This window comes from Aythya fuligula, chromosome 10, assembly GCF_009819795.1.
Source record: "Aythya fuligula isolate bAytFul2 chromosome 10, bAytFul2.pri, whole genome shotgun sequence".
Classification (NCBI taxonomy): Eukaryota; Metazoa; Chordata; class Aves; order Anseriformes; family Anatidae; genus Aythya; species Aythya fuligula.
The window spans coordinates 11,753,778-11,767,793 of NC_045568.1; the positions used below are offsets into that span (position 1 = coordinate 11,753,778).

General features: G+C 44.6%; 1 protein-coding gene across 1 annotated transcript; it reads left to right on the forward strand.

Moving 5' to 3' along the window:
* The first annotated feature begins 279 nt into the window (after window positions 1–279).
* Window positions 280–14,016, forward strand: CFAP100 (cilia and flagella associated protein 100). Its single transcript, XM_032194356.1, has 15 exons — window positions 280–346; window positions 752–838; window positions 1,655–1,758; window positions 2,835–3,027; window positions 3,586–3,653; window positions 4,300–4,463; window positions 5,092–5,172; window positions 6,716–6,891; window positions 7,017–7,131; window positions 8,667–8,718; window positions 10,197–10,345; window positions 11,005–11,140; window positions 11,610–11,812; window positions 12,823–12,916; window positions 13,903–14,016. Exons 1-15 carry the CDS (start codon window positions 280–282, stop codon window positions 14,014–14,016), a joined length of 1,803 nt encoding a protein of 600 aa, XP_032050247.1.

Genomic DNA, 14,016 nt, shown 5'->3' on the forward strand with positions numbered 1-14,016 from the left:
CTGCTGTGTCTTATACCAGTGTGGATCAGGAATGGTCCCAGCAGCAGAATTACATCAATTGAACTAATACCTCCCTGGACCCAGCTTGCTGCCTTTGTTGATTACAGGGTAACTGTAACAATGATCTATCTGTTCTTTGTGAGTGAGATCATTACAATTATGTCTTTTCCCCTAGGACCTACAGCAAAGACTACAAAAGAGATTGGATTCAGAGAAACAAAACGCTAACCTTCAACAGTTTGCCAGCCTAAAATTAAACACGAATCAGTTCCCTACAGTATGTCTGTGTTGTCCAGCAGTCATTCAGCCTTATCACAAGAAACCCACAGTACTGGAGCAATTTCTGGTAAGCGCTTTAGGGAGTAAAAATGTTGCTTGTGAACCAGCATGGGCAGATGAAAGCATGGGTTTAGATCAGAACTGGAGCTGTGAATGGAACAAGAAAAGGCAAGGGACTCGAGCTGCTTATTGCCTCCAAATTGTTTTGTCTTTGCTTTCCCATCATTTCGTATGTAAGGAGGACTCTTGTTTTACACAGCCTTCACATCAGCCAAGGATCAGCATCTCCTGTTTGTTGTCAGAACACAAACATTTTCCAGTTTGCTGAAGCCTTTTTTAATTCCCCCAGATGCAAAAAGTTCAGTGGTTAAGATCCAGAAAGCCCCTAGGCCGTCACTGCTGTAAAACCTTACTGCATCACTTACTGGCAGGTCCCAATTGATTGATTTGTTTATGGTTTTCTTTGGGCCAGGGTCAACGATGCCATCTCCACATGAAGAGTCAATCTCTGAAAGTCTCTCTTCCAAACCTGCAATGGAAACGTACCTTGGGCTGTCAGGTAAGGTCATGATGCTCTGGCAGCTTTTTGTGGTTAGGTCAAAGGAGAGGTCTGTGTTCATACTCTTCTGCTCATGATCAGGTTAGACCAACTCCCAAAAGCTTCAGGAAAAGTTCTGCCTGAGGAAAACAGGGAACAAACACTTCAGTAAATGAGGTTTGGAAATGGGAAGATGGACTGTAACGGAACACAGCTCTTGCTCTGCCATCAACAGCTCCTCAGAGAAGGGCAAAGGAATTAGTCTGGTCTCTGACAGATCTCCTAGTAGAGCCAAGATCTGAGGCCCTTCCTGAGTTTTTCTTGGTCTCTCAGACACTGATTTTACCTTGAGCGTTTACCCAGGCTGACTTTATATCACAGTATTAAATTGTGAACCAGAGTCTTCCTGCACAGGGGCAAAAAGCATTCTGCTCTTCAGACTTGGGCCTGGCTAAAGCTTTCCTGATTTACAGATAAACTAATTCTTTTGAGGCTTTGACAATTAACTAAAAGCTTATATTTATATTAACAGGTATGACCTATGTATAATACTTTTCCAATTACTTCTCCTGAGAGGACTAGGTACCTACCAGCTACAAGAGAACTGGAGAAGGTCCAAACAATTGACACTTGTTATATTGGGGCTTCTAATCTTGGAGTGGGATTGTTAAATGCTAATGTTAAATGTTAAAGTCAGCAGTCAGCTGTCACCAGCCAGAGGCATACATTGTCTCAGATCAGGAGATGTGCTGCTGCGGTCCAGCACAGCAGTGTCCCTTTGCACTAGGTCCTGACGTTCTGCCTTGCACTTTCTACATCCTTGTCTATTTCTTGCAGAATTCCCAGAAGAAGATGAAAACCCAATGAAAAATCCTTTTACAATTCCTCCAGATCTTGATGTTTTCTTAATAAGGGACAAGGAAAGAAAAAAGGCTAAGGAGGTATGTACACGTTTTACACCAGTGCATATAGAAGGGGCTCACTAGGGGAGGCAACCAACTGATACAAAATGAGACCAAAGTTTACTGCATGAGAGAAACAACACCTGCGATATTCAGCTGAGAGTCCCCCAGATCAGCTACAAGTCCACTGAGGTCTACGATGAAAGATTACGCTTACCAAGGGCAAATGCAAGCATAGGCTTGCTGGTCACTAGTGCACTAGCCTGGAGAGCTGGGTCCGTGGAACATCTTTCTTCCTTATTTCCACTATGGATTTTCCCTAGGGCATGTGATCCAAGTGAAGTAGGAAGCATGGAGAGCTTATGGTGCCCCTGAGAGGCCCGAGAATTTAGATGATTGCAGAAGCCAGGCAGTAGTGTGGAAGCAAGAGGTTTTTGTTTCTAAATCACAAAGGGAAGGCTCCAAACAAGCTTAGGCAAGCCTCCTCACCTCACCAACTGATGACTGATAGTCTGTGTTCAGCTTAGGTTCAATGTCACAATGTAAATATGGGGAAGGGCCTAGCAGGAAGTGCACTAAGGATGTCTGCTGCCTGATGTCCTCAGCCTAACCCAGGCCCACACTGAGCCCGGAGCAATGAATTACAGACTTCAGCCCAAAGCTTTAAAGAGGGTTTGAAGAGACATCCTCATTTCAAACCTGAGGGTTTACATGCCTGTGTGAAGGCTGGCTGAGGTGGTACTGACCGTGGGCTGTCCTGTTCCCTTTGACTAGGAGAAGGATGAACCTCTGATAATTTCCATTCTGTCCCAGGAATAACCCAGGAAGGAAAAATGAGGACACTGAGTGGGTACAAACTGTCACAGCTAGTGGCTGGATGCAGAACGCAAAATCAACAAACTAATGAGAACAGATACTAAGAAAAGAAACTAAGTGTTTTGGTTGCACCAAGAGAGGGTATCACTGAGATCAGTCAGATAAACCAGGCAAACAGGCATCAGCAGGGTATCAGTTGCTGCTAATTTTTAGACTGTGAATAACTACTGATGTCATTAAAAACCACAGCAGACAAAACACATTATCAAGCTGTCTGCATAACTGCTTCCTCCTCATAGGAACGTGAAAAGATGAAGACCATGAAAATCCATGAGAAAATGACATACTCCACTAAAGTAAAAGCAAAGCAAAAAGGGTTCAGGAAAGCTCTGCAAAAGGAGGAGGAGGAAGAAAACAGCAAACAGGCAACAGACGAGGAGAGAATGAAGGCTCTTCAGGAGTGTCTTTCATGGAAGATAGCCATTAAAAAAGGTAGGGAACTGTTACTGTCTTTGTAGCAGTGCTGCTCAGCTGGATAACAGACTACATCAAAAGTCACCCAGGGGATGGGACTAGCAGTTGGCTCTAGCTGACTTTAGTGAGCTCTTGCAGACACAGTAGTTATCTGCTGCATCTTTCTAGCCCTTGTGTGGCTAGGCTGTCTCCGTCTCATGCATTTACATATGCAGCAGGTGTCACCACCACAGTAGCTGGGGTTCCGCCATCCCCTGTGGCCACAACAGTAGCTGGGAGTCCTGGGAAGCAGCACAGAAATCAGCTGAGAGTTTGGTGGACCTTGTGTCATGGAGACATTTCCACTAAAATCCACATTTAGGTTAGCTTAGTAGACATGACCCTAAATTCCTGCCTCTAACGTGGGGAATAGCTTTGCCAACTGAGCCTAACTGATGTCAAAATGGTAATAAAATAATTGGTATTGCTGCCTTCAGTGCCAACCACATCCATGCTCACAGCAGCCACCATATTCACTGTTCTTTGCATGACCATATTTCCCCCCCAAGTCTGATGAACTTTTTGTCTTTGTTTCAGATTACCCACTAGAAAAGGAGACCTTCCGCAACTACATAAATGACAGAAGAGAAATATTTTTACTTGAGGTACTTTGCTTTCTTTAAGGACGTTGTTCTCTGATCACTTAATTATTCTTCCCTGTGTTGCTTTTTCCCCCCATTGCATAGAGGTTGCGCTAATAGAGCATAGATGAGACCTCATGAACTGATTGTCCAAACCCTGTGTTAGAGGCTCTTAATCTATACATAGGCCAGCAATCCACAACTAAGAAGTGAACATAGGTCACTCACACCACCCAGTGGCAGCCATCCAACTATTTCCCCTTCATTTACAAGATGTGCAGATACACTGACCTTTTGGCTTTTGCTGTACCATATGTACTTTATAGCTGGGAGCCTTTATGAAACCAAAATATGAGAGCCGTGCTGGAATACTCCCATTATTCACCCTTATTGTTTTACTAAAAGGCCACTGAATCAATCTTTATCAGCTAGGAGTTAATTCAGTGCTAGGACTTTTTGATTCTGCCTTCAGTTTCACCACTTATTTATTGTGTTATTTCTGAAACATCTTCTGGCCTCTGTGTATCAAGTTTGCACTAAGACATATCTTGGTTTGAAATCCTTACCCTCTCTGCCAACAACTAGAAGGCAAAAAAGGAACCAAGAACGAAGCCAAAACACCACACAATTAACACCAATGAACTGATTTGCCTTTATGGGTTCATTTCAGTATGCCATGGCAGTGAAGAGAGAGGAGATTCAAAGGTTGGAGAACATAGCAGAGAAAGAGGAAAAAAAGCTGGAAAAGGCTGAACACCGCCTGGAGAAGGATATTGCCATGTTTGATGAGTTCCTGAAGGAGAACCACAGAAATTCTGTTCACGCTCTGAAAATGTAAAGGATGTTGAGGGAACCACACATATACTCTTTGCATAGGACAGCAAGTTTTTTGCTTGACCTCCCCCCTGAGGGTTTGGACTAGCATCCAACCTCAAATTCTGTGTGTCTGGGTTTTCCCAGAGTTACAGTCCCAGTAGCATTTTCTCCCCACACATTCAATGAAACAGATGAAGGAATCAATAGTAGGGGAATCATCTTATTGCAAAAGCCCTTGATTTGGCTGCAGTGAAGAATCTAACATTGTCTCCACCACTTCCGTTCTCACAACACCCTTATGACAGGCAAATTCTTCTTCCCAACCCTTCACAGCAGGAACAGTTCCCTACGAGAAGCAAGTTGGGCACTTTGGTCCATTACAGGTATCATAAAAGCAGAGCAGCAAGTGATACTCAGCAGCAGCCTGGTTAGGGACCCCTTGAACAGAAAGGGGACCCCACAAACCCTTCACCAAGGCAAGTTGGACCTTCAGGCAGGAGCCAAGTGTCACCTGTGGTACATCTGTACCATTAAAAATATATATATTTCTAGGATTCCTCCCCATCTTTGATCTATTTTATATGCATCACAGCTCACTACCTGCTTATCGCTAAATTGTTTCATGGCTTATGTTGATGCATTCTAGCGCTGAAAAAGAATCTGCAGCAAAGACAAAGAAAATAACAGAGATCCAGATGATCAATTCCCAAATAAATAGTCTCCAAAGGTAAGAGCAGCACATTATTCTTGCTCAACCTTTAACAGCCCCTACAGCACTATACCCTTACAGTCCTTGGGGAGGGGGGGGGGGGGGGGGGCAGAGGGAAGTTCAGAAAACAGTACTATTTTAAAAGTCAAAACATTTCAGTGATTTCTAGACAAAACATTAGAGCTTTTGTTTTCCAGATGCTGGTTTTGTTCTCTAAAACAATTTAACAGTTTAACAAGTTTAACAGTATTTTAAAAAAGAACTAATCTGAAACCAAAATGAAATGCCTAGTCTCAGATTAAAAACAAATAAAACTACAGCAAGACATTTTAATAGTGTCTTTAAAAATGATAATTCCCATGACAAGCGGAGCTGGCAAGATTTGTATTCATTTTTCAAGTAAAAAAATCTATTATTTGGCACCAAAGCTATGAAATGTGGCTTGGGGGTTGATTCACTGACTGAAAGACTGAGCTTTTTTAGAGGCAGCAGGAGCACTTGGTAATACATTAATTACTCATTTTGTTAAATGCTGCCATGCTCCCTCCTATGGGCAGCGTGCAGGGAGCAGGTATTTCTTTCCTGAGGTGACAGATACTTGGGGGAAAGTAAAAGAGCTGAACCAGTTATCACCTGCCAGCCAAGGCACAATACCTCATCACATGCATCTTTTGAGCCCTTCTGAAGTAAAACAGATATTTAATGAAGGTAACTTGACTGCTTTATTTTAATATCCCTTCTTGGTGTTTGCTCACACTGAGCTCAGAGCCAGGTCAGGTCCTTTAATCTCACCGCTTCCATCTTCCACACCAAAGGTGACACAGGCCACATTAAACCCCTGGAGATACCTGCAGAGCGTGGCTGCTCTCTGCTGGCTTCCCAAGGCACAGGGGCTGAAGTTTGGGTTGGACAAGACAGCAAAATGGAAGCATTTCTTTTCTTCTAAATGCACATCTCTGCCTCTTCATCTCAATTGACACCATCAGAGTGTATTTTGACATCCATCAGTGTATTTTGACACTGGCCAAGCTGCAGATGGCAGCTGGTCACCACTCCTATCGGAGACACGTGGGCAAGGTAGATCTCTGTTCACTCCCTTCTAGCTGCACAGGCCTTGCAGGGTTGACAGATGTAAAAATTAAGCTCCAAGGCCTGCTGCTCAGATTTCAAGACTCTGCTGGAGATGTGGGTAAAATACTGCTGCTTTGACATCAAGTAACTCTCTCTGGACATGTGCAATTAGACCTGAACTTGTCTGCCTGTTTTTCAGGCTGGCCAGATGCCAGTCACCCAGACAAACTTTCCTAGTATTGTTCCTATATTAGTAAGCCCAGTGCCACAGAAGAGGTCTGCCCACAGAGATGTGACCAGAGAGATTTCACATGAGGAACCACAGAGGGCACATGCAGGGCAGGTTCACATTTGTCTTTGTGTGTCCACAAGGACATGTGCCTTCCTGTCCCTTTTCTGTGTGGAGCTGACTGTCAAGAGTTAGAAAGAACCTGCTCAAACAGGGGCTTTCCTTCTTGCTAACATACTTTGCCCACTTCTCTCACCCTAGTGAAATATACAGATTTGAGAATACTCTGCAAGAGTACAAGATCTACAAGGACTTCCTCTATCAGCTATCTCCGAAAGAGTGGCAGGAGGAACATGTAAAAAAGCACACAAAGCAGTCGAATACAGCCTCCAAAGCTAACCAAGAAAGCGCCTCTCCTCTCACCGCTGCAGAAGAGGGTAAGTGCCATGGAAGAGCTCCCCACTCCTCACCAGGCCAGCTCCATGCTCTAAATGTACACCTCTTCTGGTGTTCAGGCCCAGGCCTGACAGCTGGGTTAATGCTGCCTGTCTGTACACTACAGGTTACACAGATGCGTCAAGTTCTCTGCTGTCTGCAGAAAGTTTGAATTTAAAGCTGTTATGTGAGATCAGGCCACAACTCAAAAGCCTCCTGAAGCCTCTCTTGACAAAAAAGAAGTAAGTACGAGACAACAAAAAACAACAGTCAAGTAATATGGAGAACATTCAACTGAGAATCAGAAAGATAAAACCTACTCCTCACCTTCGCTCTCAGCATGCATAGGTCTGGGTCTTATTGGAACAAATCAACATATCAGATGTTCCAAAGATGTGCAAGTCAATACTTGTACACCTACCCCAAAAAAGCTCCATCTCCAAATCCTCTGATAAGAGCCTGCACAGGGTTTGGGCCCTAAAGTGACCCCAGGAGGAATTATAGACCTTGGGTTGGAGCAAAGCTTCTGTGTGGTCTGTTTGTGGCTGGGTTACTGGTTCCCACTGTTGGTCACATCAATCCCATCAATGAGGTCCACATTGCATTGACCACCTGCTTTAAGTAAGAGGCTTCAGGCAGTAAGAGGCTTCCGTAACATGGGCAAGCCCAGACTCAGCAGTGGAGAGCAGGTGAGAGTAAGAGACAAAAAGGGCCCACTTTTTTTTTTTTTTTTTTTGGAAGGCAAATTGAACAGTTGCCTGAAAATGCAAAGCATGGGCTTGTGGTGATTCTATAGCCTCCTGAGGCCAAAAAACACCTGGTTAGCAGTAGAGTTTAAGCCAAGTCTCTACCTGCAGGGCCAGCTCCTCGGCCTCCCCTCAGAGCACTGCAGGTGCCAGGCCCTCCCAAGCGGGGCTGCTTTGTGCCACCCCTTGTGTTGCCACTGCAATTACTGGGCTGCTGCCATGTGGCAGAAACAATACATACACAAGTGGGATTGGCACTAAAACGATGCAAACTGAGGTTTTTCACCCCTCCCATAGCCCCGGGGCAATAGGTGCGAATGAAGGCAATGAGCAGACTGCTGCCGGTGCCAGAGAGGCTCCTCTTGCCTTGCTTTTGCAGCTCAGGCTCATCCCTGGGGCTGAGCAGGGAAGAAAGAGACTGCATTGCTGGTAAATGGCAGATGGCTGTGCAGAAGAAGCACTTAACAGCCTTCTCCAAGGGCAAGTAAAAACTGCAGACTCCTGTGGTGGCCACAGCATGTTGTTCAGGAGCAGTAGCACACTCCACACAAAGCTTTCTCTACACTTACTGTGCTGCTGTGTCTTTTTAACAAGTCTTTTGCCTCAGCCTTCTCATTACCCAAGAGCCCAGCTTCCCACCACATTTAAAGGCATTTGGATCAACACCCTCAGGTCAGGCTCCTCTGTTGAGTTCTCACCCCGCTGGCCAGCAGAGCCTGGAGCAGCTCAAAAAACATCTTGCCTGAGGACAGACGCAGCTCCTACAGTGCATCTTGGTGTGGCTTCTAGCTCCTACTGATGCCCAATCAGCCCACAGACAAACGGGGGGCAAACCTGCAAACATTCAAAGGACTATTCAGGAGAAAACAGCCAACACACAACGGAAAGGGAAGCTGTCAGCTACCTGCAGCTGAAACTAGAAGTTGTTTGAGGTGTCAATGTTGGCTAGTTGCCATGTTCATGATATACTAACAAGGTCTCCTTTGAGCTGTCATTTCTCTAAGGGCCTGATACACAAAATGCTTTTTCAGAAGTTCACGGGAGGAGCGAGAGAGCAAAACCTGCTCAGATGAAGAAGATGAGGTCAGAAGTCTTTATACTGAAACATTTACACTTTGCTCTGTGTCATTTATTGATGTTATTAATTTCTCTCACCTTCTAACCATTCATTATGGGGTTGAGGTGTTATTGTGGCCACTAATTGTAAATGTATGTTTATATATTCATAAATATTCATGTTTTTAGAAACCTTCATTATAAGTATCTTCATATAACTTTCCTCCGCTGCTTTCCAAAAACCCACCATCACTTCAAAGCTTGCCAACCCACAACAAGATACGACATGTCACAACAGGAGGTTTTGAGATTAGCAAAGTTACCATTTTATGTCCAAAACTGAAGTTTTCTCACTCAGATGTTTGCATCACTTTTTACTTCCCGAAATTCAACTTGGTGCAGCTACTGAGGTAGTGTCAAGTTAAACACCTGGCAGGAAAGTAGGAGACATTTGTACGTGGACAGCCAGGTACCTCTCTACATGCAAGAACAGTTTGACAGCTGGGGTTGAATAAGCTCTTCACTTGCTTTATTTCAGTTCGTGCCTGTTTTCTACCATCTGTGCAAAAACTGAAGTAAGAGCTTCCACTGTTTTACATCAGTTGAATGAAATTAAGGCAAAGCTAGCAGCATCACCACCCCAAATCAGCCAGTGCAATAAAGGCACACAGACTTTGTGTAAGTCTTGCCTCTCTCTTCAAGTAAGCCTTACCTCCCTCTTTTCTTGAGTTCATCACGTTGACTGCAGATCACAAATCACATAAACCTTCTCCATAAAAAGACAAGGCTTCAGAGACAGGCCTGGTCCTAGAGAAGAGAAGAGACAGAAGGTTTCAGGAGTCAAAAATCAATGCTCAGAGTTGGGTGCAAAGCATTCAGCTTTTTGTAGCCACAGCCCCTCCAGCCCACACTGCCATAAGAAACCAGAGAGCCACTCTGCTGGGCGACAAAACTTCTTTAACCTAGGGCAGGGTCTAGTTGGTAGTTTCCCCTAACTTTTTTTTTTATTATTTTTATTTTTTATTTTTTATTTTTTTTTTTATTTAAAGGGAATATAGTCATGTTTGGGGATCATGCCTGGCTGTCCTGCTGGGGGGAGCTACTAATAACTCCAGTAGGCAAAGGCACTGGAGGGCATTTCCCTCTTTCCTCATTTTGCAGTTTCATCTGGAACAGAGAGAGAGGAGTCACAAAATCATCTTATTTGGATATTGAACAACTTTTATGTTCCAAAGTTTTAGGAAATTTCTCTCTCTCTGGGATTGAAATAGTTACAAACAGCATGTTGTTTAGGCAAAGTTTTTCCAGAAAAAAATACTTTTTTCAAGTCTTTTCAAGTTTTGTTTTGTTTTGTTTTTTCCCAACAGTTGATAAAACAAACAAGCAACAACAACAAAAAACACAAGGAAGCTTTAGGGCACCTTCTTCCAGTCTCAGATCAAAGCAGCAGAACTAGAACAAGCACAGGGCAAAAAACTCATCACACGTGCTTTCCTCTCCAGGAGCCTGAGCTATATTTTACTGATCCCCAACAACTGCTGTCTATTTTCACGGCGATGGAGGAAGAGAACTTGTCCTTCATCCAGAATTCCCAGGAGATGGAAGAAAGTTTGGATGAGCTCCAAAACACTTTCATCACCACACACCAAAGGACGTAAGTGTGATCCTGCGATTCTGTGAGTGATGGGAATGGGGTCCCTGTGCCCCGGCTTTCAAACACAAGTGACCTCCTCCATCTACTAGCACCTTCCCACCAGGCTGCCTAGTCCTCAAGGCACAGGCTGGGGAACTGATGCAATTAGCATTCTGTGGGGTACACACGCCAGGAAGTATCATGTAATTCTCATAAGAAAAGATCAAAGCAAGTAACAAGGAACCTGGAGCTATCCAGACCAGCATCTGTTTTGACTCAATGCAAACCCTTCCCAGAGGAAGCCAGCAGGGAACCTGAGTGTAATTGCAGCACAGTATTTCTACCGCAGGTAGGCACACCTATTCCCATTTGCAGTGCACCTTAACCCCTTGTGAATGTTTTTAAATGCAATCTACTTCCTGCATCGACTCATTAGAAATTCTCAAGTGTTATTTAGCTATGCTATTTCTCCATCCCCCACACCGACACAGGAACTGTTATTCCAGAAAACCCAAAGCTCTCTGCTCTCAGAGCTACAGTGCAAGCTGTCCAGAAATGGCATGTAGTGTTACCTCCATCTGCCGGCAGCAGGAGGGATGGTCCTGGGCTGGAAAGCAGAAGAGCAGCCAAGGGGTTCTGAGATGCCTTTTTCAAAATACCTCCCTTCTCTTCTGGCCTAGGGAGCAGGAGATAGGACAGCTGAAGCAGGATGTGGTCAACCTCAAATCCACCATCGCCAAAGAAGAAGAGAGGGCAGCAGATCTGAAGCACAGAGTTCAAGCCTTTTCTTCTGAAGAACACAACACTGATGTCCAGGTACTCCTTGAGATCAAGGCAAGGTGGGATAGCATGGCAATGAGCATTTCCTCTCCACTGACCATAATCATCCTGGGTAAAAAGTGACAGAGGGCTGGGATCAGCGCTTTTCTCAGCAGTGGAGCTGCAGCAAGGGCAGGTTTGGGGCACAGTGGAGGCAGCAAACTGGGACAAATGTGCCCACACCACACAGCTGCCATGAGGAGGGAGGAGAACCCACAGAGGCACCCAGGCTGCTGCAACCTGGCCCGGGCCACAGCAAAGCTGGGATGAGGAGGCCAACATAAGAACAGCTCAATACAGCTCTCCCACCCCAGGCACTGCAAAGCAAATTGAGAAGCAAACAACTGAGTTTTGTTGAGGGAATTGAAATCTACTGGTTTCCTTTTCTATTCTTTTGAAGGGATGTGGTGTTTCTACTGGGCAGAAGCTCACTGGTGCATCTCACCTTATCTCCTCTTATCCCTAGGACAAAATGCTCACAAGCTTGAACAAAAAGGTGCAGGAGGTCTACAACCAGTGCATTGGAGACAATGTGGCAAACCTGACGACACTGCAGATGCTGGCAGCGATAGAAAAACAGCTCAACAATTTACTGGACAACCTGGAGAGAGTCCCACCAGAAAAGATAGCACAGATTGAGAAAGCCAAAGAAAAAGAAAGGAGATTAAGGTAAAACCAGACTCTCTGGAAACAGGTCCTCTATTTTTAAACATTGAGGGTCAAAAGCAAAACCACTGAAAGAACTAAATTTTTCAAATCAACCCTGGAAACTAACAGAAATCTGACTGCCCAGGTGACCAATAGATCCCATTTTACTCCTGTGTTGCTTCAAATTCATGGTACTCACAACTCTTCATCAGCAAACAGCAGCCACAGCTATGTTAGAAAAGACCTGGAAGGTGCCTGTGTTCTGAACTGAAAGGTAAAATCTAGAAAAGGATAAAAAAAAAGTCTTCGAGCAAATTTGATGAGAACTGTAATTTTAAGAAGACAATTTGCATTAACGGTTAAAGTAATTGGATAGAAAATTAATCCTCTGTATAAGTACATAAGAATTTTTGGCAGCTACACCAGTTTCTAAATGTTTCTTCTACAGAACTCTAAATTTAACTTGTGCTTTTTAATGGAAATAATACCCAGTTAATACAACAAATTCAGGGTTTGAGACATTGCTATTGCTTCAGTTACCCACCTGAAAGTTCCCCTTGCAAACTGCAAAGAGAGCTGGAAAAAATGGAGAGCTGACTGGATCTGGCCATTCCCAGGTGAACGAGATTAATCAGAAGTAGCTTGAGCATTTAAAGCCAGAACAGTGACATTCTGCTCCTGCTTAGTTTCTTTCTCTGTATTTTTCTTCACCTTTGTAGTAGAAAGGGTGCAATACTTCTTCCTGATGTTCTGAGTGATTTTGCACTTGTAACTGATAAAAGAAACAAGACCCACATGTAGCATGCTCTGGGGATGGAAGAGAGAAATCCAGGAAGGAATCTGACCAACCTCTGCCCCTGCCTCCACACCCCCCATGCCAAAAAACACCATTCAAAGATCATTTAAAATCCAACATCACCTATACTCAATCCCCACACTCCATTGCTCTTACACTGTTAGACGACACGTATATCAAAAGCGTACTCTGTGTAGCCATGCACGTTTAAATCCTTTTTCATTCCCTTCAAAAGGTTCAGAGAGGAAAAACTAAAGCAACAGAAGAAGCTGCAGGAGGAAAGATTGCAACGGGCCCTGGAAAGAGCACAGGCAACCATAAAAAAAAAGGTCAGTGCAATAATCCATAGGAATATCTTGTCTCCATAGCCTGCCTCAGAGAAGTTGGGGGTACCCTCAAGCATTCAAGGGAAGAGCTGTTGCAAGGAGGCTTCCACAGCTGCGTGGGAATGACACCCATGCTCAGGTGTAGGCCAGATTACAGGATTCATATAATTAAAACAACTGCCAGAGGGCAGCTGTGCAGAGTTATTCTGGTTCTGTGTCCTTCTGCTGTCCTCCCATTCTTGTGCCTTAACCATGTGGTCCTGGTCCTCTCCATTGCTTGCCAATTTTCTCATTAAACTCATTTCAACTTGATAATCTGGCAATATTAAGAAAAAAAGGCAGAAAAATCAGCAAAGGAGAAAGGAGGCAGCAGCAGGACATCCTGCAGCAGCAGCAAGCCCCTAGACCAGCTCGGCTATATCCTCAAGCCCTACTTTTTGGTGCATAGTCCTCATCACTACAATCCAAGACTTCCCTCCTTAGAGGTACGTGCAGAACCACAGGCCAGGGCTCCTGCTGCACACCAAGTGAACACATTTCACGGGTCAACATGACCGTGAGGGCAGCCCAGCTCTGCCACACACCAAGCTGGTGCCAGGACAGGTGACCAAGAACAGGCACCATGAGTCCCTGCTACTTTACGCAATATACAATAGTTCCACAGGCTCTCTCAGATTCCAACTTCCCACCTTCTTGTAGCAGTACTAACAAGGCTTTAATCAGAAAACAGCTGCAGGAACATCTACAGTCTTTGCAGAAGCTGAAGTACTAGCACATGAATCGTCTTCAGGTGCTTGACGCTTACACTTTAATAGAAAGAACACGCTGAATAGACACATTCAAGCCTGCCTAGAAAGCAGCCAGCAAAGGGCCATGGCTCCAGGCAGCAGGAGAGCCCCATGGTGTGAAGCAGCTGTAGCAGGAGCCACAGGGCTCAGAGATGCTGCTCAGCACAGCACCGATGTGCACGGCCTCTGCTTTCTCTGCAGACTGGCAGGAAGCTGATGTTCCGCTCCAGCCCACCCACCAAGAAGGAAAAGAAGAAGCGCAGCCAAGAACAAATGGATAAGGAGAAGGAAGAACTACTCTATTATTTCACTTGA